General features: G+C 47.2%; 1 protein-coding gene across 3 annotated transcripts in view; it reads left to right on the top strand.

Moving 5' to 3' along the window:
- ABCA5 (ATP binding cassette subfamily A member 5) overlaps positions 1-27,362 on the top strand; it is a 339,361-nt gene that overhangs the window by 11,346 nt on the left and 300,653 nt on the right. Inside the window, exon 2 of one of the 3 annotated variants that reach the window (XM_063961134.1) lies at positions 15,302-15,373. The exons of 1 other annotated variant lie outside the window; for it this stretch is intronic. In XM_063961134.1, coding sequence (XP_063817204.1) covers positions 15,304-15,373 — 70 coding nt within the window. In that variant the 5' untranslated portion in view covers positions 15,302-15,303. Of the gene's footprint in view, positions 1-15,301; positions 15,388-27,362 lie in introns of those variants that run through there. One more of the 3 variants, XM_063961136.1, reaches the window with a different exon arrangement.

Here is a 27,362-nt window from a genome sequence, read left to right as displayed (position 1 = left end):
CCTCTCCTGAGACGGCCGCACTTAAAGATCCATCAGATATGAGGATGGAAAATATCCAAAAAGGTATATACACACATGCAGGTGTTATACTACGACCAGATATTGCGACTGCCTGGATGTGCAGTGCTGGGGTAGTTTGGTCAGAGTCCCTGATCGAAAATATTGATACCCTGGACAGGGACAATATTTTACTGTCGTTAGAACAAATAAAGGATGCATTTCTTTATATGCGTGATGCACAGAGAGATATCTGCACACTGGCATCACGGGTAAGTGCTATGTCCATTTCGGCCAGAAGAGCTTTATGGACACGACAGTGGACAGGCGATGCGTAGAGGAGTTATTTGGGGTCGGTCTATCGGATTTGGTGGCCACGGCTACGGCCGGGAAATCCACCTTTCTACCTCAAGTCACTCCCCAACAGAAAAAGGCACCGACCTTTCAACCGCAGCCCTTTCGTTCCTTTAAAAATAAGAGAGCAAAGGGCTATTCATATCTGCCACGAGGCAGAGGACGAGGGAAGAGACAGCAACAGGCAGCTCCTTCCCAGGAACAGAAGCCCTCCCCGGCTTCTACAAAAGCCTCAGCATGACGCTGGGGCTTCGCAAGCGGACTCGGGGGCGGTAGGCGGTCGTCTCAAGAATTACAGCGCGCAGTGGGCTCACTCGCAGGTAAATCCCTGGATCCTGCAGATAATATCTCAGGGGTACAGGTTGAAATTAGAGACAGAGCCACCTCGCCGTTTCCTGAAGTCTGCTTTACCAACGTCCCCCTCAGAAAGGGAGACGGTTTTGGAAGCCATTCACAAGCTGTATTCTCAGCAGGTGATAGTCAAGGTACCTCTTCTACAACAAGGGAAGGGGTATTATTCCACTCTTTTTGTGGTACCGAAGCCGGATGGCTCGGTAAGGCCTATTCTAAATCTGAAGTCCTTGAACCTGTACATAAAGAAGTTCAAGTTCAAGATGGAGTCACTCAGAGCAGTGATAGCGAACCTGGAAGAAGGGGACTTTATGGTATCCTTGGACATCAAGGATGCGTATCTCCACGTTCCAATTACCCCTCACACCAGGGGTACCTCAGGTTCGTTGTACAAAACTGTCACTATCAGTTTCAGACGCTGCCGTTTGGTTTGTCCACGGCATCTCGGGTCTTTACAAAGGTAATGGCCGAGATAATATTTCTTCTTCGAAGAAAAGGCGTATTAATTATCCCATACTTGGACGATCTCCTAATAAGGGCAAGGTCCAGAGAACAGCTAGAGATGGGTTTAGCACTATCTCAAGAGGTGCTAAAGCAGCACGGATGGATTCTGAATATTCCAAAATCCCAATTAATGCCGACAACTCGTCTGCTGTTCCTGGGGATGATTCTGGACACAGTTCAGAAAAAGGTTTTTCTTCCCGAAGAAAAAGCCAAGGAGTTATCTGACCTGGTCAGGAACCTCCTAAAACCAGGAAAGGTGTCTGTACATCAATGCACAAGAGTCCTGGGAAAAAATGGTAGCTTCTTACGAAGCAATCCCTTTCGGCAGATTCCATGCAAAGGGATCTGTTGGACAAATGGTCAGGGTCGCATCTTCAGATGCACCTGCGGATAACCCTGTCGCCGAGGACAAGGGTATCCCTTCTGTGGTGGTTGCAGGAGGCTCATCTATTGGAGGGCCGCAGATTCGGCATGCAGGATTGGATCCTGGTGACCACGGATGCCAGCCTGAGAGGCTGGGGAGCAGTCACACAGGGAAGAAATTTCCAGGGAGTGTGGTCGAGCCTGAAAAAGTCTCTTCACATAAGCATTCTGGAACTAAGAGCAATCTACAATGCTCTAAGCCAGGCGAAACCTCTGCTTCAAGGAAGACCGGTGTTGATCCAGTCGGACAACATCACGGCAGTCGCCCATGTAAACAGACAGGGCGGCACAAGAAGCAGGAGGGCAATGGCAGAAGCTGCCAGGATCCTTCGCTGGGCGGAGAATCACGTGATAGCACTGTCAGCAGTATTCATCCCGGGCGTGGACAACTGGGAAGCAGACTTCCTCAGCAGACACGACCTTCACCCGGGAGAGTGGGGACTTCATCCAGAAGTTTTCCACATGCTATTAAACCGTTGGGTAAAACCAATGGTGGACATGATGGCGTCTCGCCTCAACAAGACACTGGACAGGTATTGCGCCAGGTCAAGAGATCCGCAGGCAATAGCTGTGGACGCGCTGGTAACACATTGGGTGTACCAGTCGGTATAGGTGTTTCCTCCTCTGCCTCTCATACCAAAGGTTTTGAGGATTATACGGCAAAGAGGAGTAAGACTAGTGGCTCCGGATTGGCCAAGAAGGACTTGGTACCCGGAACTTCAAGAGATGGTCACGGACGATCCGTGGCCTCTACTTCTGAGAAGGGACCTGCTTCAGCAGGGTCCTTGTCTTTTTCAAGACTTACCGCGGCTGCGTTTGACGGCATGGCGTTTGAATGCCAGATCCTAAAAGGAAAAGGCATTCCAGAAGAAGTCATTCCTACCTTGATAAAGGCAAGGAAGGAAGTCACCGCGAAGCATTATCGCCGTATTTGGCGAAAATATGTTGCGTGGTGCGAGCAGCGGAGTGCTCCGATGGAGGAATTTCAACTGGGTCGTTTTCCTACATTTCCTGCAATCAGGATTGTCTATGGGTCTCAAATTGGGATCTATTAAGGTTCAAATTTCGGCCCTATCAATATTCTTCCAAAAAGAATTGGCCTCAGTCCCTGAGGTCCAGATTTTTATCAAAGGAGTACTGCATATACAGCCTCCTGTGGTGCCTAAGGTGGCACCGTGGGATCTAAATGTAGTTTTAGATTTCCTCAAATCCAATTGGTTTGAACCACTAAAGAATGTGGATTTGAAATATCTCACATGGAAAGTGACTATGTTACTGGCCCTGGCTTCGGCCGGGAGAGTATCTGAACTGGCGGCTTTGTCTTATAAAAGCCCTTATTTAATTTTCCATTCGACATAGGGCAGAGCTGCGGACGCGTCCGCATTTTCTCCCTAAGGTGGTATCAGCGTTTCACCTGAACCAGCCTCTTGTAGTGCCTGCGGCTACAGACGACTTGAAGGACTCCAAGTTGTTGGACGTTGTCAGAGCCTTAAAAATATACATTTAAAGGACGGCTGGAGTCAGAAAATCTGACTCGCTGTTTATACTGTATGCACCCAACAAGTTGGGTGCACCTGCTTCTAAGCAGTCGATTGCTCGTTGGATTTGTAACAAAATTCAACTTGTACATTCTGTGGCAGGCCTGCCACAGCCTAAATCTGTTAAGGCCCATTCCGCAAGGAAGGTGGGCTCATCTTGGGCGGCTGCCCGAGGGGTCTCGGCATTACAACTCTGCCGAGCAGCTACGTGGTCAGGGGAGAACACGTTTGTAAATTTTTACAAATTTGATACCCTGGCAAAGGAGGACCTGGAGTTCTCTCATTCGGTGCTGCAGAGTCATCCGCACTCTCCCGCCCGTTTGGGAGCTTTGGTATAATCCCCATGGTCCTTTCAGGAACCCCAGCATCCACTTAGGACGATAGAGAAAATAAGAATTTACTTACCGATAATTCTATTTCTCGGAGTCCGTAGTGGATGCTGGGCGCCCATCCCAAGTGCGGATTATCTGCAATACTTGTACATAGTTATTGTTAACTAATTCGGGTTATTGTTTAGGAAGCCATCTTTCAGAGGCTCCTCTGTTATCATACTGTTAACTGGGTTTAGATCACAAGTTGTACGGTGTGATTGGTGTGGCTGGTATGAGTCTTACCCGGGATTCAAAATCCTCCCTTATTGTGTACGCTCGTTCGGGCACAGTACCTAACTGGAGTCTGGAGGAGGGTCATAGGGGGAGGAGCCAGTACACACCACCTGACCTGTAAAAGCTTTACTTTTGTGCCCTGTCTCCTGCGGAGCCGCTATTCCCCATGGTCCTTTCAGGAACCCCAGCATCCACTACGGACTCCGAGAAATAGAATTATCGGTAAGTAAATTCTTATTTTTAGATGTTCTCTTAAACTGACAGCATACCCCAACTCACAGCTCAAAGGATGTCCTTAATCACATCAAGGTATCTTTCAGTATCCATAAAGTCAGACATGGTAAAACTTGAATCGGTTTATTCCATAAAAAATTTCCTTAAAGTCCAAACATTTAAAAAAATTCCAAAAGGAATGTACAGTGCCAGTAGACTGGCAAAAAAAAGAAATTACCTTCATTTATAAATTTCATACCCTCATACCGAATGGTCTCAACAATGATTTTGAAACCAAATGGTTTTAAAAATGTTTGTTTTCAAAGTATCCATTGTTTCTTGTTTTGTGCTTTTGTAGCTTTGACCTTCATCCTTTTTGTTGGACTATTATGGACTTATCATAGGATCTAAAGGAGTTTTCTAAGACCATTTCAATATAACACTGGATTCGAATGAGGAAGAACAATGGGGGTAATTCCAAGTTGATCGCAGCAGGAATTCTGTTAGCAATTGGGCAAAACCATGTGCACTGCAGGGGAGGCAGATATAACATGTGCAGAAAGAGTTAGATTTGGGTGGGGTGTGTTCAATCTGCAATCTAATTTGCAGTGTAAAAATAAAGCAGCCAGTATTTACCCCGCACAGAAATAAAATAACCCACCCAAATCTAACTCTCTCTGAAAATGTTATAGCTGCCTCCCCTGCAGTGCACATGGTTTTGCCCAATTGCTATCAAAAATCCTGCTGCAGGGGCGTGGCCTGGCTGCAGAAGGAGACAGAGGTGCATCACAGGAGCTCCTGCAAAACGGGGCTCCTAACTCATCAAATAGCCCACTCCAGGGCTTCATACTGACACTTAGTGCCCCTCCTGTCCCCCTTATTCCCCCTGCAGCACTCCTGAACGAGCCGCGGAATCGGGGAGTAGTTTTTACTGCTCCCGCGGATTGCGGCCTAGGAGAAGCCCACAAGCCGGGGCCTCGATTTTCACCTCACACCGGAGGTGGCTCCGGAGACTCACAGATCCGGCCGTGAATAGCTGCCGGACACCCGCACTGCCGCTGGCCGCGGCTGAGGGACCTTCCCTGCCACCCGCCGCACACCCTCACTGCACAGAGCCGCTTAACATCCCAACGCGGGACGAGGCCGCAGGACGACCGGAGACGGCCCCAGCTACACGCCCACGGCTCCCAGCTGCCACATCACTGCTACTGAATAGCTCCCGGACGCCGGACACCCGCACTGCCGCTAGCCGCGGCTGAGGGACCTTCCCTGCCACCCGCCGCACACCCTCACTGCACAGAGCCGCCGAACATCCCAACGCGGGACGAGGCCGCAGGACGACCGGAGACGGCCCCAGCTACACGCACACGGCTCCCAGCTGCCACATCACTGCTGCTCCACTCCTGCTGGGCCCTGTAAGTACATTCACACATCACTACACTTATCTGAGGGACCCCAGCGGAGTAAGGAGGTAGTAGTGCAGTGATTTTGCAAAGGGGTATACTGGACAGTGGTGACTGGACCCTCAATTACTACCTGCAGTTCATCCACCGGAGGGCCTTGCATTTTTTTTTTCATACTCATATTGAGACATTATCTATTTTTATGCTGGTTAGCCAGATACTGGAGCACCAGCAACTGAATAAAACCTCCCTCACCTGACACCCCCTCCCCCCCCCCCCCCTGATATTATACATTTTCATACCTTCAAACTTCAATAAGGAGAGGGAAGGAGAGGGAAAGGGAGAAAAGGAGAGGAGTAACGTGGAAACACATAGTAGAAACATAAGCCTGACGCCCCCTGCAGATTGCAGGCTAGAAGTGCACATTAGAGTGAGTCTATAATTGCTATGGACAAATTCATGTCTAAATCATTACGTAACCCACGGGGTGCTCAGTCGGGTAAAGGCAAAAATCGTGAAAATCCCGCTAGTAGTGCCCCTGTCTCCCCGACGTATAGTCAAGGCTCTAGCCCCCGGGGACAACCCGCACCAATTATGGATCCATCTAAATCCTTCACCACGAATGAAATCACAAACATACTATCATCCCTGCTAGATCAAAAACTGGCACCTTTGAAAACCTCTCTGGATTCAGCGCTCGCACAACTTACAGACCATGATCAACGTATCTCGGAGGCAGAGCAAAGAATCTCGGATTTAGAGGACGATCTATCAGCAGCTAAAACAACCCAGGTGGAACACGACAAGCTGATGGCTTCTCTGCAAGACAAATTAGAAGATTTGGAAAATCGGAATAGAAGAAATAATGTACGTCTGGTGGGCTTACCAGAATCTGTGAAATTCTCCGAACTCATGGCTCTGGTCTCCCAGTGGTTACCCAGAGAGCTGGGATGCGTATCTGCCACAGGTTCCATCCTAGTGGAACGTGTCCATCGAATTGGTCCTGATCGTCAGTCCAGTAGAGATAGACCCAGGCCGGTCATCATGAGAATTCTCAACTATGCCGATAAGGTTCGGTTGCTGGAGGCCTATAGAAGACACACAGATCTCCGATACCAAGACTCCAGAATTCTATTATTCCAAGACTTCTCATATCTGGTTGCTGCAAGACGACGAGAATTCTCACCTATTTGCAAACGCCTCTTCGAGATGGGCCACAGGTTTGCGTTGTTGTATCCAGCCAAGCTGAGAATCACCTATGGTGGAAAAATCCACTTTTTTGAAACAGCGCAAGAGGCTAGAAATTTTGTGAACTCTTTGGATGCAACTCTTCTATCGGGTACTGATGATGCTGACTGACTTGATATATCCTTCTCAAGTGGGTTAATCGCCATCATTACTTGACTCATTTATGTTTCAGTCAAATAACGCCTTTTTGTTTGATAAGCTGAATAGAAGGTATTTCTACACTGTGAAGAAGGCTTGCTGTAGCGACCGGAGCTTGAAGAAAGCTACGGTGCGACAGTACCATATTGGTTGTGTTCTACTAATTTTCTCTCTGTATAACTTTTCCCCCGTACAATTGTCTCTGACATTGTTCTGTTTGTTTCCTCCCTTTCCCCTCACCCTCTTTTCTCATCTTTTGTCATATTGTTTTAGAATATGGTGCCCCTGGTTACCAGGTTGGAGAATATCCTCCTCACATGTTTTACTGCTCTCCATTTGGAGATTGCTATTGTTTAACAGGGCGCCCATTTGGGTTCGCAAAAAGTTAAAATGGTTTTATAACTTAGTTCATAATATTGACACTGTGCACACACATGGTTTACGTATAATGATAGGAATGTATCTGATGTTTCACACTTATTATTTATCATCAACGATCCACATCGGTCCGCTCGCTGCGACGGACTGGGATCGACAGTTATGGTATATTATTCCCCGTGGATGGCCTAGGGTTGGTATCGGCTGAATGCCGTCGACTCATGATCCTTCCACAATAATGCAGTCACGATTTCGATTAGTGTCCTGGAACGTAGATGGGCTTAATACTCCCATTAAACGGAAAAAGGTCCTGGCCTGTGTGAAACGACTGAAACCAGATATAGTATTATTGCAGGAAACTCATTGGCGGATGTCAGATCCGAATGTATTACGGGATACGTGGGTTGGAGAGTATAGAACAGCTTCCTTCACATCCAAACGTAGAGGCGTACTAACTATTCTCAATAGATCACTCCCTGCCACTATCTTAGATAGCTTGGTCGACCAAGAGGGTAGATTCCTGTTTTTGAAAATAAAAATACTAAATACGCTCTATACGATAGCCAACATATATGCCCCTAATGGCCCTAACGCATCATTCTTTTCTGATATCTACAAAAATTTGCAGGATTGGGCAGAGGGAGAAATTATCATAGGAGGAGACTTTAATTGTGTACAGTCAGCTGGTATTGACAAAACAGCTATATCCGGTACTCATACGATCACCACTCCACCCTCACTCACCTTACTCACCACTTCTCTACGACTGTCCGACCCCTGGAGAATTCGTAACCCAGACGCTCGCGAATATACCTTCTACTCCCACCCGCACCATTCCTCCTCCAGATTAGACTATTGGTTAATCACTGATTCTCTTTTACATCATGTAGTGGATACTAAAATTGAACCAATCTCACTCTCGGACCATGCTCCGATTTGGTTATCAATCAACCTAGATACTCCCTTACCTAGGTCCTATAATTGGCGCTTCCCCGCTTATCTAGAAACTTCTGAGGACTTTAAACAATTTCTCACCAGAGCCTTCTTTAACTACACTGAGGATAATAAGGTTCATGAGAACGACATTAATTTGTTTTGGTCGGCTTCCAAACCAGTTGTCCGAGGACAAATATTAGAATACGTTTCCAGAAAACGTAAACATCTGAATACCCAGTTGAGTGACCTGAGCAAGGCTTTGACCGCAGCGTATAATACACTGACATTGAATGATTCTCCAGACAACAGACAAAATTATATTGATGCGAAACATCTCTATGATGCACTTTGCACCGAGAGAGCCAGTTTCTCCTATGACGTACAGAGGAATAAATTCTTCCGAGGGGGTAATAAGTCGGGTAAATTATTGGCCAACTTAGTGAGATCATCTACTGCCCCCTCACGTATAACTAGCTTACATACCGACCCGACTTCCTCAACTATGGACACACAAATTATGTCAAACACCTTCCTACAATACTATTCAAACTTATACGCGGCACCTTTAGATAGGCCCACAGAGGGTATGACGTTTTTGGACGAAGCTAAATTGCCTACATTGACAGAGGAAGAACGAGAATCACTAACGTGCCCTATAACAGACACAGAGCTGTTGTTCTTGATTAAGTCACTTCACAATAGAAAATCACCAGGCCCGGATGGGTTTGGAGCAGTATATTACAAAATGCTAGCTCCCCACATAACACCATATTTATTGACGTTGTTTAATTCACTGCTGAAAGGGTCCCCACCACCCCCGAGATTCACAGAAGCTAGAATAGTAGTATTCCCTAAACCGGGTAAAGACCCATCATATGTCCAGTCCTACCGACCCATATCTCTTCTTAACCAAGATCTAAAACTATTCACCAAACTATTGGCCACTCGTCTCCAACCGATACTAATGCGTATTTTACATCCTGCCCAAACGGGGTTTGTTAAAACTAGAACATCAGTACATAATGTACGAACCCTGATAGCAGCAATACATAGTGTCAAAGACTCCACAACATCTAAGGCACTTGTGGTCAGTTGTGATGCCGACAAAGCGTTTGACCTGTGTATCATGGGCACATCTACTTCGAATTTTCCACACTCAACAATTCGGAGAGGGGTTCACTAAAGTCTTCAGTATGCTTTACTCTAATCCACAAGCTCACCTAACCATTAATGGATTGAACACACCGGCCTTTTCTTTACATAGAGGTACGCGCCAGGGATGCCCCCTATCTCCCTTACTTTTTAACCTAGCTCTAGACCCACTGATACGCACCTGCGTGCAAAATGTTGCCTGGGAAGGAATAAAAATTGACACACAACCAGTGAAGGTTTCGGCCTTTGCGGATGACCTTTTATTATATTTTAGTGATCCCATAAAGGCGTTCCCTTCATTACTGACCACGCTACATGATTTCCACTTGATCTCGGGCTTCTTAATCAATTTCGATAAAACAGAAGCTTTGGCTCTTGGACCCAAGGCCGCACTAAATTGGGGCTCCAGATTTCCCTTTAAATGGGCGTCTGGTTTCATAACCTACCTGGGCTTACGCTTCTCACCTACCCTAGCCGAACTGTACCCACTGAACTTTTCCCGTGCCATTAACAAAATGATTGAAGATTTTACACGCTGGCAAACCTTACCAATCTCATATATAGGTAGATGCCACTTATATAAAATGATCTCCTTCCCCCGTCTACTATACCCGATCCAAATGCTCCCATATCTTCTGACCAAACGAGATATACAAACAATTAACAAGGCCCTTAATACTTTCATATGGACAAACAAACGTCCACGTATAGCCCTTTTTAAACTGAAACAACAGACAACGCTGGGTGGCGTGAATATACCATGCCCAGAAGACTATTCTTTAGCTGCTAATTACAGATATGCCCTTGACTGGGTGAGAGGTTCCTCTAACTACACTAATATATCTTTGGAACAGAGTATGCTATCCCATGGTACTTTGTCTACCATATTACATTTTCCAGACCCCTTCACACTGACGTCCATCCGCTCGAACCCGCTGCTACTCGCTCCATACAAAGCGTGGCAACATCTTCGAAAACGCAAAGGGCTGACAACTACCTGCTCCCTATTCCAACCGCTCCTGCATAACCCAGACTTTCAAGGCGGAGACACAGATGCTATTATCAAGACTTGGTACTCCCAAGGCTTACGTTTAGTGTATCAATTCTTAAATGTCACCTGCACCGAAGTACTTACCTTGTCACAATTAAAGATTAAATTCCCGAACTTACATATACCACTATTCGCATATTTTCAAGTACGCAGCTTTGCAACACAATTGATAACACGCCTACGGCCAGCAGATTATAACTTTCCCCTGGACACCCAACTGCGTTTAAACCCCCAGTCTTCCTATCCAACATCCTTTATTTATGCACACACCAGACGCCAACTTGACCTAGATTGTCAAACCGCAGGCCTAGCTAAATGGTCGACCACTCTACCAGACATTCCTCTACAGACCATAATACATTGGCACTTGTTACTTAATAAATATTTAGTATCCTCCTCCTATGCAGAAATGCATTTAAAAATATTGCACAGGGCGTATTATACTCCCCGTCTCAGATACCTCACGGGCATCTCTGATAACTCCAATTGCTTCAAGTGCTCCTCACCTGATGCAGACATCATCCACTGCCTTTGCTCATGTCCTATAATACAGCTATTTTGGAAAGACGTCTGTAATTACATTACAACGACTCTAAACATCCCTATCAAACCAACATTACTCTGTGCTTTCTGGAACCAATATGACTCTGATAGTTGCTCATTACCTACAGGCAATAAACTGTTATTAGCTAGGATAGCGGCAGCTTCGAAAAAGACTATTCTATCCCAATGGATACACGGAACCCCTATACCCATAACCCTTTTATTCCCTAGACTGATGCATCTATACCAAATGGACTGGATTGAATGCTCTCTTAGAGCGGAATCCAACTCTTCCAAGTTTTTTTACAATATGGCTACCCTACGTGATAACCTTGCCACAACCAATTCGTGATAGCATGCGAAAAGTAGTTAAATATACTACATGGTACAATATAGAAATGCTTACGAGGGAATCACCACCCTTCTAACCCCAACTTTACTGTTTTCAGGAACACTGTTTTAGACTAGCATATACACACTGTAAATGGCATGGCACCGAGAGATGACAGATCCTTGCAATGTATTTAGCAATATCCGTAACCTACTGTTATTATCACTTCCTCTACTAATGTACGTGATTGCTCTTGTGTGGAAATAATGTTATACATTCCTATACAACCTCAGATTTGATATTGTCGATATACAGCTATCGTGTGCAATGTGTGTGTGTGTGTGTGTTACACTTGTATTTTTCTCTTTACCAATAAACAGATTTAAAAAAAAAAAAAATCCTGCTGCAATCAACTTGGAATTACCCTCAATGTACAGTCTTTTGTGTATAAAATTTATTTGTATTTTATTTATGTAATTTTAGTCTTTTTTAAGTCTGTAATGTGCAGTACGATTGAAGTTCCAAAATGAGGAATATTATATCTATTTAGCGTCAAGAATGTATGATTTAGGCGCTATGTTATTTCTCCATGTAATGTATACTGTTTAATTCAGAATACATTAGTTACTATTTTTGTATATTAGATGGAACTATGCGGCTTGTACATATCAGTTACGCTACAAGTCCCCCCTCTTGCTTTCTAATAGAGCTAGTACTTCCGGGATCGGATGGAACGCATGCGGTTCACCGCTATTCGCTTCCGTTTCCGGTCACGTGAGGATCTCCCGGGAAAGTAAGTGGAACGCATGCGGGTCAACGCGGCGCACTTCAGCTTCCAGCCCGGCTAATTATTGTTAAAATAACAGTTTCTACAAACATTAGAAACTCGTTTCTTAGATCCCTAACTTAGGGGGCATTGAAATCATGTCTCCAATCGTATTGCACAATTGTAACAGTATTTGTACGATGTAAACAGTAGATTAACAATATGTGTGACATAATTTCCTGTAATTTTGTATCTGCTGGTATAAATAGCAGTACATGTGCTCCCACTCTGCATGCTTTGAAAAAGATCTTCTTATAGATTGAAACGCGTTGGTAGCAGAGAGGAGCGTTTAACATTTGCATTGCACCATCTCTCCATTTGGGATTTGGACCTTTGGACCCCAAGTGAGAAGGAGTTACTCCGGAGACCTGACCTATCGGTGGTCTTTTACCAGTGGATCCTCCCATCCGGTGAGATCGTGCACTTTTGCTCCTGTTTTTTTATATGCCATTGTACAGTCCTTTTGGAATTTTTTTAAATGTTTGGACTTTAAGGAAATATTTTATGGAATAAACCGATTCAAGTTTTACCATGTCTGGCTTCATGGATACTGAAAGATACCTTGATGTGATTAAGAACATCTTTTGAGCTGTTAGTTGGGGTATGCTGTCAGTTTAAGAGAACATCTAAAAATACCTTTACATGCTTTAACATCTACCTACTCATTGTGAGTTGGGGTACGCTCACCCATATTGCATATATTGAAGACGGTGGAGGTTCATCACGAAACCAATTTTGCATAGACCACGGGAATTATCCCAGAGCACCTGGGTATATTGTAAACTGTTAAAGACATACTACACCATTGTATTGTCGTTTTTACCTTTTATGTACCATCCTACATGTGAGTGGAAAAATACTTTTTCCGTTGGTCTGAATACATGAAGAAACATCTTCTGTAAGGAAATCTGTATACATAAGGGAAGTCTTGGTTTTATCTTTTTCAGCGCTTTGAATTTATGTGTTTGCTCAATATGTGTGTATTTTTAGATTGATTCAGAGAGTGGTGTAAACTCTGGAGCTACACATTTTCAGAAGCTGAGAGCGCCCAAAATAGATCCACCCCACTTTTTATAACAATGCCCACAGTAGCAGAGCCCGTTACACACAAAATGCCCACAGCAGTGCCCCCACTCCTAATTTTAGATTTGATTCATAATATAGCAGTATATGTTGAACAACCTTTGCTCACCTCTCTTATGTGTTCTATATGTTCCTTCTGCTTTCTTGTTTCCTTTGTCTGTCACTCTCCTCATGTGTCCATATCTTCATCCTAGGTATCCCTTACTCCCTATATGCTCTCCTTTGTGTCTGATCGTCTGAATCTTTCTCTCCTTTACTTTCCCCCTACATCTCTCACTCCCTGTGCCTCACTCCCCATCTCACCCCCTGCACCTCTCACTCCCTGCTCCTCTCACTCCCCCAACTCACTCCCCCAACTCACTCCCTGCTCCTCTCCCCCAACTCACTCCCTACTCCCCAACTCACTCCCTGTTCCCCTCACTCCCCCAACTCACCCCCTGCTCCTCTCACTCTGCCAACTCACCCCCTGCTCCTCTCACTCCCCCAACTCACTCCCTGCTCCTCTCACTCCCCCAACTCACTCCCTGCTCCTCTCCCCCAACTCCCTCCCTGCTCCCCTCACTCCCCCAACTCACTCCCTGTTCCCCTCACTCCCACAACTCACTCCCTGCTCCTCTCACTCCACCATCTCACCCCCTGCTCCTCTCACTCTGCCAACTCACCCCCTGCTCCTCTCACTCCCCCAACTCACTCCCTGCTCCTCTCACTCCGCCAACTCACCCCCGCTCCTCTCACTCTCCCAACTCACCCCCTGCTCCTCTCACTCCCCCAACTCACTCCCTGCTCCTCTCACTCCGCCAACTCACCCCCGCTCCTCTCACTCTCCCAACTCACCCCTGCTCCTCTCACTCCCCTCCCTGCTCCTCTCACTCCCCCAACTCACTCCCTGCTCCCCTCACTCCGCCATCTCACCCCTGCTCCTCGCACTCCCCCAACTCACTCCCTGCTCCTCTCACTCCCCCAACTCACTCTCTGCTCCTTTCACTCTGCCATCTCACCCCCTGCTTCGCTCATCATCCCTCTGCCATCTCACCCCCTGCTTCGCTCATCATCCCCCTGCCATCTCATTCCCTGCTTTGCTCATCATCCCCCTGCCATCTCACCCCCTGCTTTGCTCATCATCTCCCCACCATCTCACCCCCTGCTTCGCTCATCATCCCCCACATCCTCCCTGTCCTCCATCGTCAGAGCTGGAGCTGGAGCCTGGAGAATCAGGTCCCCGCTGCACTGTAAGCTTGGCAGCAGCCGCCAGACAGTCCTGACTCGTGGACCAGCTTCCTGCTGTTCAAAAGAAGGGGCTGCTCTTTTGAAGCTAGCACTGATTGCGCACCAATCACGTATTGCGGACCGTTAGCCAATGAGAAGCTGCCACTTGGCTCACGCCAGATTTTTAAATAGTCGCCCCTTCTTTTTATTGGTGCTGCAGCCGGGACCTGATTGGCTGGCGGCCGCTGCCAACTTTACAATGCAGCTGGGACCTGATGCTGTGGCCGGCTGCAATTTGAGGTGACGGATTGCAGTTCCGGCCCACTTTAACCACTGGATATGGGTTTACGGACTGAATCAGATATACAAAGAGCTGCAGCTTAGGTTATGAGTTATAGATTTATTGATGTGTCGTGTTTTTAATTGTTTATAATACCTTTAATGTATTACATTTTCTTTGTGTTTTTACACTGTCAATACAAAAGTTTTTATTTAAGCAAACAATTATGTTTATTTTGCACACTCTTGATCTGCTTACTCTCAGCTCTCTCTATGGGCCTAATTCAGACCTGATCGCTGTTGTGCGAAATCGCACAATGCCGATTATCGAATAACTGCGCATGCTTATGGATCTCAATGCGCATGCTCTAGGCCAAACTGCAAAAGAATGGTGCAAAAATTTAGATTGCTAGGTGTACACAAGGTGATTGACAGGAAGCGGATGTTTGGGGGGTGGTAATTGGCCTTTTTCTGGAAGTGTCAGGAAAAACGCAGGTGACAATGACCCAGACCAAGTTGTGCAATATTCAACTGAATTTATGACCTGCCAGGAACCTCCAGGAATGCCTCTGTACAAATTAGTTTTGAAAGTTGGTGCACCAGAAATACAGCTTAGAAATCTGTATGCTGCATAGCTTTGCAATGGTACAATACTTTGCATAAAAACTCTAGAAGCCCATTTTGTTGAAACCACTAGCACGACATGATGTGTTCATTCCTCACATCTTTCTCATACCAACAGACATGCCATTTCAATTCAAGAGATTGCAGTTCCAATTCGTCTCTCTTTTGCAGACTATCAATAAGGCCCAAGGTCAGTCTTTGAAGGTAGGAGGTATTGACCTGCAAACTCCTTGCTTTTCCCATGGGTAGTTGTATGTGACATAATAGTTGTATTTGGCATGCCATGAGTGGGGGTTTCCAACAGCCTTTTCATTCTAGCTCTTAATGGAAAAACAAACAACATTGTTTATACCTCAGTGTTGAGGTAACATTGTGTGAATACTCAGTAGAGATGGCTAGATAGGTACTTTTCACGGACAAAACCATGGGAGTCATTCCGACCCGTTGACACGTTGCAGTTTGTCGAAGCGGTGCGAGCGGGTTGGAACTGCGCATGTGCGGCGGCCGCATTGCGCATGCACGTTGTTGCCCAGCGACGGCTGCCGCCAGACAGCGAGGCCGCCAGCGGAAAAAGTGATCGCAGCGGCGATCGCAAGAAGACTGACATGCAGGAGGCATTCCGGGGTGTCAACTGACCGTTTTCAAGGTGTGGTGAGGCAAACGCAGCAGGCGTGTCCAGGTGTTTGGAGGGCGAATGTCTGTAGTCAATTCTGGGACCTTCGTCACTGGATCCGCCGCACAGGGTAAGTAAGTCTGACCCTGGTCTTCTTTTGCTCAAAACTTTATTTGCATAGCAGGGCTGCACAAGTGTTCGATCATATTTCTCGCTGGCGGCATAGTAGCCCGGCGACGATCGTCGCCATGCAACGACACACTTGCGCAATGCGTCCACCGTGCATGCGCATTTCCGACTTGTTCGCACCGCAGCGAGGAACCGCTGCGTGCAAACGGGTCGGAATGACCCCCTATGTTTCCTCCGTTGTTTCTTAGCTGCCTCAGTTTGTTTCTTTCTCTTTTTCTTTGTCATAGTTATCGCCTTTGTCTGCCTTAACATTTTGTTTTTTTCCTCTTAAAACTGGCATCATTCCTATTTGTTTCTGGTAATTTCTTCTCTGATTTTTAGCGTTCTTTACTTTCTGTTCAATGTCCATCTTTGATAATGTTTGATTGTAGAAATAACAGCATGTAGTCAAAAGGGCGACAATATCAATGTCGACCATTCATAATGTTGACTCCACAATATCAACAGATGTGATGTTGACATTGCTAAAATGTTATCAGGCAACGTGTAGATGTCAACATTCTGAGAATGTCAAAATTAGGGTTAGGTTGCAGACCAGAGAGTTAGGGTGAACCTGGGGAGAGAATAGGTTAGGGCTAGGCACTGGAGGGAGGGTTAGGGCTAGCAGAAAAATACTAACTATAAGGCTGAAGGATTGGAGGAAGTGACCACTGGGATATGGAAGACGCCACTGCCAGGGATGATATGTCGACTTTTTAACATGTTGACATTTCAACACTGTCTATATGATGAATGTTGACATGGGGAATGCCGGCATTGTGACCTTGTCCTCATGTCGAATTCTCATGTCGACATAATGACTGTCATCATTATGACTCTCGACATATCATACCCAACCCAAATAAACGTGGATGTTATTGTTTGAAATCAGCTACCCATCCATTAAACACCATGGGGGAAATGTACTTTAATATTCCGATTCTGGCGAGTCAGCCAAATGTTTTAAAGCGCTAATAGTTTGAAAGTCAAAATTGGGGATTGTGCCAATGCCGGCATCTCGCAGGCTATTATATTTCCCCATGTGATCTAAACATCGAGTTGCTACTAATAACCTCTAATAAGACTATCAGAAGAGAAAACAAAAAAATTGCTCCTTAGGGAGAAATGAAACAAAATAATAACAGCATCACATATATAACTCATTCTTTTGTCACATACTGTACCTGAGCACAGTGTCACATAACTGAGCATTATAAATTCTAATATTACAAAAAAATAAGATTTTACTTACCGGTAAATCTTTCTCGTAGTCTGTAGAGGATGCTGGGACTCCGTAAGGACCATGGGGAATACACGGGCTCCGCAGGAGATAGGGCACTTTAAGAAAGCTTTGGACTCTGGGTGTGCACTGGCTCCTCCCTCTATGCCCCTCCTCCAGACCTCAGTTAGGGAAACTGTGCCCAGAGGAGATGGACAGTACGAGGAAGGATTTTTGTAAATCTAAGGGCGAGATCCATACCAGCCACACCAATCACACCGTATAACTTGTGATAAACTATCTAGTTAACAGTATGAACAACAACATAGCCACGGTTCAACCGATAAACTATAACATAACCCTTATGTAAGCAATAACTATATACAAGTCTTGCAGAAGAAGTCCGCACTTGGGACGGGCGCCCAGCATCCTCTACGGACTACGAGAAATAGATTTACCGGTAAGTAAAATCTTATTTTCGCTAACGTCCTTGAGGATGCTGGGACTCCGTAAGGACCATGGGGATTATACCAAAGCTCCCAAACGGCCAGGAAGAGTGCGGATGACTCTGCAGCACCGATTGAGCAAACAGGAGGTCCTCCTCAGCCAGGGTATCAAACTTATAGAACTTTGCAAAGGTGTTAGACCCCGACAAAGTAGCTGCTCGGCACAACTGTAATGCCGAGACCCCTCGGGCAGCCGCCCAGGAAGAGCCCACTTTCCTAGTGGAATGGGCCTTAACCGATTTCGGTAACGGCAATCCTGCCGTAGAATTCGCCTGCTGAATTGTGTTACAGATCCAGCGAGCAATAATCTGCTTTGAAGCAGGAGCGCCAACCTTGTTGGCCGCATACAGAACAAACAGAGCTTCAGTCTTCCTGATTCTAGCCGTTCTGGTCACATAAATCTTCAAAGCCCTGACCACATCCAGGGACTCGGAATCCTCCAAGTCCCGTGTAGCCACAGGCACGACAATAGGTTGGTTCATATGAAAAGATGAGACCACCTTTGGCAGAAATTGAGGACGAGTCCTCAACTCTGCCCTATCCACGTGAAAAACCAAGTATGGGCTTTTATGTGATAAAGCCGCCAATTCGGAAACACGTCTAGCCGAAGCTAATGCCAACAACATGACCACTTTCCACGTGAGGTATTTCAACTCCACAGTTTTGAGTGGTTCAAACCAAGGTGACTTGAGGATACGTAACATGAGGAAAAGATCCCAAGGCGCCACCGGAGGCACAAAGGGAGGCTGAATATGCAGCACCCCTTCACAAAAGTCTGTACTTCAGGAAGAGAGGTTAATTCGCTTTGAAAGAAAATGGATAAGGCCGAAATTTGGACCTTTACGGACCCTAATTCTAGGCCCAAAGTCACTCCTGTTTGAAGGAAGTGAAGCAGACGGCCCAAATGGAACTCCTCCGTAGGAGCAGCTCTGGCCTCACACCAAGAAACATATTTCCGCCATATACGGTGATAATGTTTTAACGTCACGTCTTTCCTAGCCTTGAGCAGGGTAGGAATGACTTCCTCCGGGAATTCCTTTTTCCGCTAGGATCCGGCGTTCAACCGCCATGCCGTCAAACGCAGCCGCGGTAAGTCTTGGAACACACAGGGCCCCTGCCGCAGCAGGTCCTGCCTTAGAGGAAGAGGCCACGGATCTTCTGTGAGCAACTCTTGCAGCTCCGGATACCAAGTCTTCCGTGGCCAATCTGGAACCATGAGGATTGTTCTGACCCTGCTCATTCTTATTATTCTCAACACTTTGGGTATGAGAGGAAGAGGAGGAAACACATAGACCAATCTGAACACCCAAGGTGTCACCAGAGCGTCTACCGCTACGGCCTGAGGGTCCCTTGACCTGGCGCAATACCGCTTTAGCTTTTTGTTGAGACGGGATGCCATCATGTCGATTTGAGGCAGTCCCCATCGATCCGTGATCTGTGCGAAGACTTCTTGATGAAGTCCCCACTCTCCCGGATGCAGGTCGTGCCTGCTGAGGAAGTCCGCCTCCCAGTTGTCCACCCCCGGGATGAACACTGCTGATAGCTTACATGGCCTTCCGCCCAGCGTAGAATCCTGGTTGCTTCTGCCATGGCCACTCTGCTCCTTGTTCCGTCTTGCCGGTTTATATGAGCCACTGCCGTGACGTTGTCCGACTGAATCAGAACCGGTTTTCTCCGAAGCAATTCCTCCGCTTGACACAGGGCGTTGTATATGGCCCTCAACTCCAGGACGTTGATGTGGAGACAAGTCTCTAGGTTTGACCAGAGACCTTGGAAATTTCTTCCCAGTGTTACTGCTCCCCAGCCTCGGAGGCTTGCGTCCGTGGTCACCAGGACCCAGTCCTGAATGCCGAACCTGCGACCCTCTAGCAGGTGAGCACTGTTCAGCCACCACAGGAGAGATACCCTGGTCCTGGGAGACAGGGTGATCCTTTGATGCATTCGTAAATGGGACCCGGACCACTTGTCCAAGAGGTCCCATTGAAAGGTCCTCGCATGGAACCTGCCAAAAGGGATGGCCTCGTATGAAGCCACCATCTTCCCCAGGACCCGCGTGCAATGATGCACTGAAACCTTTTTTTTTTTTTTTTTTAATAGGTTCCTGACCATGGCTATGAGCTCCTTAACCTTTTCGATCGGAAGAAAAACCTTTTTCTGGTCTGTGTCTAGAATCAGGCCCAAAAAGGTCAGACGTGTTGTAGGGACTAGCTGGGACTTCGGTATATTGAGAGTACAGCCGTGTATCTGCAACGTCTTCATGGACAGAGACACGCTGTCCAACAACTTCTCCCGAGATCTCGCCTTTATGAGGAGATCGTCCAAGTACGGGATAATTGTGACCCCCTGCCTGCGCAGGAGCACCATCATTTCCGCCATTACCTTGGTGAAAATCCTCGGGGCCGTGGAAAGCCCAAACGGCAACGTCCGAAATTGGTAGTGACAGTCCTACACTGCAAATCTCAGGAACGCCTGATGAGGGGGGAATATCGGAACATGAAGGTATGCATCCTTTATGTCCAGGGACACCATCCAATCCCCCCCCTCCAGGCTGGCGATGACCGCCCTGAGTGATTCTATCTTGAACTTGAACCTCTTCAAGTACAGGTTCAGAGATTTTAGGTTTAAAATGGGTCTGACCGAATCGTCCGGTTTCGGAACCACAAACAGGGTCGAGTAATATCCCTCTCCTTGCTGGAGATGAGGAACTGTGACAATCACCTGTTGAATATACAATTTTTGGATTGCCGCCAACACTAGCTCCCTCTCTGACGGGGAAGCTGGCAGAGCCAATTTGAAAAACCGGCGAGGAGGCAAGTCTTCGAATTCCAGCCTGTATCCCTGAGAAACAATCTCTAATGCCCAGGGATCCACCTGCGAGTGAACCCAGACGTGGCTGAAAAACCGAAGACGAGCCCCCACTAGATCTGCCTCCCCCGGGAAGCCCCAGCGTCATGCGGTGGACTTTGCAGACGCAGGGGAGGACTTTTGCTCTTGGGAACTAGCTGTGTGCAGCTTCTTTCCCCTACCTTTCCCTCTGGCAACAAAGGACGATCCCCGTACCTTTTTGTTTTTATTGGAACAAAAGGACTGCATTTGATAATGAGGTGCCTTTTTTGTATGCTGCGGGGGGACATAAGGTAAGAAATTCGACTTACCAGCCGTAGCCGTAGAGACAAGGTCCGAGAGGCCGTCTCCAAACAACTCCTCCCCTTTGTAAGGCAAGGACTCCATATGCCGCTTTGAATCGGCATCTCCCGTCCACTGTCGGGTCCACAAGAGCCGCCTAGCAGAAATAGACATAGCATTTATTCTGGAGCTTAATAAACAAATGTCTCTCTGAGCATCTCTCATATACAAGGCAGCATCTCTGATATGCTCTATGGTCATTTGAATAGCATCCCTATCTAAGGTGTCAATCTCCGTAGATAAGGAATCTGCCCATGCCACAACCGCACTACAAACCCAGGCCGACGCCATAGCCGGTCTAGCAATAGTACCTGAATGAGTGTAAATGTGCTTCAAGGTAATTTCCTGCCTGCGGTCAGCAGGTTCCTTATGGGAAGCCGTATCCTGAGAAGGCAGTGCCACCTTTTTGGACAAGCGTGTCAGCGCCTTGTCTACTTTAGGCGAAGATTCCCAGCGTATCTTATCAGTTTGTGGAAAAGAATCCTTTTGGGAACTTGAGGTCTCCTATCCGGAGATTCCCAAGCCTTTTCGCACAATTCACTTAGTTCAAATGAGGATGGAAAGGTGACTTCAGGCTTTTTCCCTTTATACATGTGTACCATCGTGTCAGGGACCGGGGGTTCTTCAGTAATATGCAAAACCTCTTTAATGGCAATAATCATGTACCGAATACCTTTTGCCACCTTCGGCTGTAATTTTGCGTCTTCATAGTCGACACTAGAGTCAGTATCTGTGTCGGTATCTGTGTCATCGATCTGGGATATGGTGCGCTTCAGAGACCCCGAAGGGCCTGGCGCCACAGGGACAGGTATGGACTGGCTACCTGACTGATCCCTAGCTTCTGCCTTGTCTAACCTTTTATGCAATAGATTAACATTTGCATTCAAGACATTCAGCATATCCAGCCATTCCGGTGTCGGCGTTGCTGACAGCGACATGACATTCAAGCACTCCCCCTCCACATTAAGCGAGCCTTCCTCGTCAAACATGTCGACACACGCATACCGACACACTTCACACACACAGGGAACCCCTTTCCTGAAGACAGTATCCCTGTCAAGGCCCTTTGGAGAGACAGAGAGAGAGAGTATGCCAGCACACACCCCAGCGCAATGATCCTGGAGACCAACACAAAATGTTTTTCCCCAGCAGCGCTGTATAATATGTTATCCGCCAATTATGTGCCCCCCACCTCCTCTCTTTTAAACACCCCTTCACCGTGTGTAAGCAGGGGAGAGTCCGGGGAGCTTCCTCTCAGCAGTGCTGTGGAGAGAAAATGGCGCTGGTGAGTGCTGAGGGAGAAGCCCCGCCTCCTCAGCGACGGGCTTCTGTCCCGCTCAAACTTACAAAAATATGGCGGGGGCTCTTTTATATACATGTACAGTGCCCATCTGTACATGTATATTATCTTTTTCCATAAGAGGTGTTTATATTGCTGCCCAGGGCGCCCCCCCCTGCGCCCTGCACCCTTACAGTGACCGGAGTGTGTGAGGTGTATGGGAGCAATGACGCACAGCTGCAGTGCTGTGCGTTACCTCCGTGAAGCTGAAGGCTTCTGCCGCCTGACGACTTCTGTCTTCTGTTCTTCTAGCTCTGTGAGGAGAACGGCGGCGCGGCTCCGGGGGTGGACGCCCAGTAAGAACCTGCGTTCACCCCCTCTGGAGCTAATGGTGTCCAGTAGCCGAAGAATCAGAGCCTATCTTAGACAAGACGGTCTGCTCCTCTCTCCTCAGTCCCTCGATGCAGGGAGCCTGTTGCCAGCAGTGCTCCCTGTGAAAAGGTAGAAAAAGAGAAAAAATCCAAACAAAAATGCTTTTAGGCAGAGAACTCAGGAGAGCTCTCTGCAGTGCACCCATCTTGCTCTGGGCACAGTGTAAAACTGAGGTCTGGAGGAGGGGCATAGAGGGAGGAGCCAGTGCACACCCAGAGCCCAAAGCTTTCTTAAAGTGCCCTATCTCCTGCGGAGCCCGTCTATTCCCCATGGTCCTTACGGAGTCCCAGCATCCTCAGCGACGTTAGAGAAATTATACTTTGTTTTGTTTTTATATAAGCTGAAATCCTGCAGTAAGTCTCACCGCTAATTGAATTTCCCCCTTGCAGTTTACTGAAGGTGCTAGCATGATTTTAGGGAGAGCACATCTTCACTATGGGCTTAATTCAAATCTGATTGCAGCAGCAAATTTGTTAGCTAACGGGCAAAACCATGTGCACTGCAGGGGGGAAGATATAACATCTGCAGAGAGAGTTAAGCCCCATACACACGGAGAGAGATGTGTGCTGAACAATCTATCACAGATCGCTCAGCACACATCTCTCCCCCGCTCAGCACTCAGCGCGATATATGCTGAGCGAGGGGAGGGACGGGGGGCCGCTCATTTCACCCAGCGGTGAAATGAGCGACCTGCTAGATTGTACCTGCATGCAGGCCAATCTAGTACCAGCGATAGCGACGCGCGGGGCTGCGCATCGCTATCGCTGTGGGGCATACACACGGAGAGATCTATGCTTACCTTCTAATCAATCTAGTCAGATTGCTTAGAATTTAAGCACTGATCTCTCCGTGTGTACCCCCCTTTAGATTTGTGTGGGTTATATTGTTTCTGTGCAGGGTAAATACTGGCTACTTTATTTTCTCTAACGCCCTAGTGGATACTGGGGAATAGTATATTACCATAGGGTATAGATCGGGTCCACTGGAGCCTGGCACTTTAAGAAATCAATAGTGTGTGCTGGCTCCTCACCTCTATGCCCCTCCTAGTAGACTGAGTTTAGAAAATGTGCCCAAGGAGCCAGGTGCATTCTGTTGCTCTCCAGAGAGTTTTCTTCAGAAATTTCTTTTAGTTTGTTATTTTCAGGTAGCATTGGTTGGCAACCAGTTTGCCTGCGTCATGGGACTTAAGGGGGACCCCGAACCAACTTTCTAAGAGTTAATGTTTCTTAATCCCAGCTGACGGCACACTGAGCTCCTGAGGTGATGTTTCTCACACTCCCAGAGGGTGAGCCCACGTCAGCAGCATGCCGCCACCCCTTAACAGATGCCGAAGACAGGTGCGGTGCGGTGTGTTACATCGGGGACCCGGTTAGCGGGTCCCCGGTGCAAATTGACGGCATGAAGGGACGGTGATCACCCGGCTACAGGCCACGTTGCCCACTGAAAACCCACACTGGCAACTTAGTAAACGGGGATTGCATGCTCTCGTTTAAGTATTTTTTTGGGATAAGGCCAGTATAAATAAAATGCTGGGACCGTGCGCTGTTATGAGGGCGGGGCTTCCTGTAGAGCGGGACCAAAGGCTAAATGGCGCCATTTCCTGCTGCTGCTGCTGATACAGGCTGCATGTGGAGACTGCTCCTCCACGGGACCCACTGAATCACCATTGTAACTGGTACCAGGGGGTTATAGTGAAGGGGGGAGCACATGATTACTGCTGTGTGGAAATTTACACATAGAAGACACCCAGCAGGGCGCTGCTCGGTCTGTGGTGTTGTGTGCTGGTTCCAATTCTCTCTGTGTCACTGCATTCAGGGTGGTCTGGGATAAGTGTGCATATCTCACTAATACTACACTGTGTTATCCTACTAACTGTGTGTTTTCTGCTCAAGCATGTCTGTAAATAAGTCTGTGTGTACTTTATGCAAGGCTAGGTTTACACCTTCCTCACAGCGGTCCCTCATGTGTACCCAGTACCCCATTCCTTCACAGGGAAGTAATGTGCAGGAACCTGAGTGGATGGAATCATTTAAAACTATGATTTCCAGTATTAATTCAGAGTTAGCTACGGCTAAACAAGAAAGACAGACCCTGAAACAAACTATGGACATGTTTATGGTTGCTGCTGCAGACCACAGACAGGCTCTTCAGCCCACCCCCCTGTTGGTCTCTCACAAATGCACTCTCCCTCAATTTTTACAGTCTGACTGATTCTGAACTACCAGAGTTTGATGGGGGGAGACTGAGGTGGACGAGGATAATTCCCTGTGTTGAGGTCCTCATTGATACCATTAGAGAGGTGCTCAATATCCCTGATAAGGAGGAAGAACAGACAGAGGAATATGTGAAACCAAAGTCCTCTGCAACCTTCCCAGTTTATAAAGAATTAGATTCTCTTGTTAAGGCAGCATGGATAAATCCTGACAAAAAGTTTATTACCTCTAAATGGGTGTTAAATTCATTCCCTTTCCCTGCAGAGGATAGGAAAATCTGGGAAACCCCACTGACAGTGGATTCTTCTGTGTCCAGGCTGTCACATAAGATTGTTTTTCCTGTACCTGGGGCTGTTTCTCTTAAAGACCCAGCTGATCAAAAAATTTAAACCACTCTTAAATTAATTTACACTGCAGCAGGTTTAGCCCAACACCCCACCATAGTATGCGGCTGGATTTCTAGAGCTATGGTAAAATGGTCTGATGAGATTCTGAAGGGGCTGCTCACACTACCTCAGGAAGAGATAGTTGCATTACTCCAACACATTCAAGATGCTACAAACTTTATTAGTGAGGCTGTTAAGGAACTTAGTATCATTAACGGCTGTACCACTGCTATGGCAGTATCTGCTCGTAGAGCCCTGTGGCTGCGACAATGGTCAGCAGATGCTGATTCTAAAAAAGGGGTTGAGAACTTTCCTTTTACAGGTGATGCCTTGTTTGGGGAAGAGCTGAACAAATGGATATCTCAGACAACTGCAGGTAAATCTACATATCTGCCGTTAGCCCCGCCACCTGCCAGGCTTCCTTGTCCTGGACCCTTCCTGCAGTCCTTTCGGGTGGCCAGATTCAGAAGCAAAGCCAGGCGCCCCCAATGCTGCTAGAGGATCTCGCGGTAAGTCCCGTAAACCAGCAGCTGCTGGACCTGCGGACCAGGCCTCAGGATCCTCTTCCACGAAGCTCTCTGCATGACGGTTGGCCCCAGCAGCAAGACAACTTTCAGGTAGGTGCTTGCGTTCAGCACGTCGCCCACATATGGGCAGAGTCCTGCCGGGATCCTTGGGTGAGGGACCTCATATGATACCGGCTGGAATTCAAGGAACTCCCTCCTCTCAGATTCTTCAGGTCAGGCTTACCAGCTTCACAGGAAGCCAGGGTTTCCTTACAGCAGGCAGTGCAAAAGCTGCTTTCTACAGGAGTTACTGTTCCAGTGCCTCCCCAGCTGCACACAAAGTGGTTTTACTCAAGTCTCTTAGTGGTTCCAAAGCCGGACGGCTCTGTACGACCGATCTTGAACCTCAAATCCCTGAACCCGTATCTTCGGGTGTTCAAATTCAAGATGGAATCTCTAAGAGCAGTGATATTGAATCTGGAATAGGGGAAGTTTCTGGTTTCCCTGGATATAAATGCTGCATACCTACATATCACGATTTTGCCTCCTCACCAAGCGTTCCTCAGGTTCGCGGTTCTGGACCAGTATTACCAGTTTCAGGCCTTACCCTTTGGTCTCTTCGCAGCTCCAAGGGTATTCACAAAGGTCATGGCTACAACTGCGCATGAGGGGTGTCCAAATAATGCCGTACCTGGTCGATCTCCTGATAAAAGTGGTGTCCATGGAACAGCTGCTGCACAGTATCAGCTTGACTACTCGTTTGCTTACGGATCACGGATGGATACTTATATAATTTCCAGAAATCTCACTTGGAACTGTCTCAGAATTCAGTTCCTCAGGATGTTCCTGGAAACGGTGTCTCAGAAGATTTACCTTCCCATGGACCTTCGTCTTGGCCGGTTTCTTCTGTTCTGAACTTTGATGGGCCTATGGTTGGGCTCCATCAAAGTTCAGATTTCGTCTTTCTCTATCTTCTTCCAGAAACAACTGGCGGTACTTCCTGAAGTACAGCCGTTTCTAAAGGGGGTGTTGCACATTCAACCACCCTTTGTTCCTCCCACTGCTCCGTGGGACCTCAATGTGGTATTGACCTTTCTCCAATCGGATTGGTTTGAACCCTTACATAGGGTTGACTTGAAATACCTAATGTGGAAGACTGTTATGTTACTGGCCTTGGCTTCGGCTCAGCGAGTGTCGGAATTGGGGGCCTTGTCCTGTAAGAGCCCATACTTGGTGTTCCATGAGGATAGGGCGGAGCTCAGATCTCGCCTGCAATTTTTGCCGAAAGTGGTGCAGCCTTTCATGTGAATCAACCTATTGTGGTTCCTGTGTTATCCGACACTTCTGTTGCTCCAAAGTCCCTGGACGTTGTGAGGGCTTTGAGGATTTATATCAAAAGGACTAAAGTACATTCCTCAGTATCCACTAGGACGTTAGAGAAAATAGGAATTTAATACCTACCGGTAATTCCTTTTCTCATAGTCCATAGTGGATACTGGGCACCCGCCTCAGTGCTTCGTTTTCCTTGTTACCTGGTTGTAAGTGGTATTGGTTGGGTTTGCTGTTGCTTTCCCTGTTCCATGTTTTGAAGAGCGTTGCTATCCTTCTATAGTTAGCGTTGCTTTCCTCTGTTATGGTCAGCTCTGCTATCTTATTGTTTGTGTGTTGGTT

Source organism: Pseudophryne corroboree, chromosome 3 (genome assembly GCF_028390025.1).
Source record: "Pseudophryne corroboree isolate aPseCor3 chromosome 3, aPseCor3.hap2, whole genome shotgun sequence".
Classification (NCBI taxonomy): Eukaryota; Metazoa; Chordata; class Amphibia; order Anura; family Myobatrachidae; genus Pseudophryne; species Pseudophryne corroboree.
Note: the sequence above shows the minus strand (reverse complement) of the source record. Positions and strands in the feature narration are given on the sequence as shown.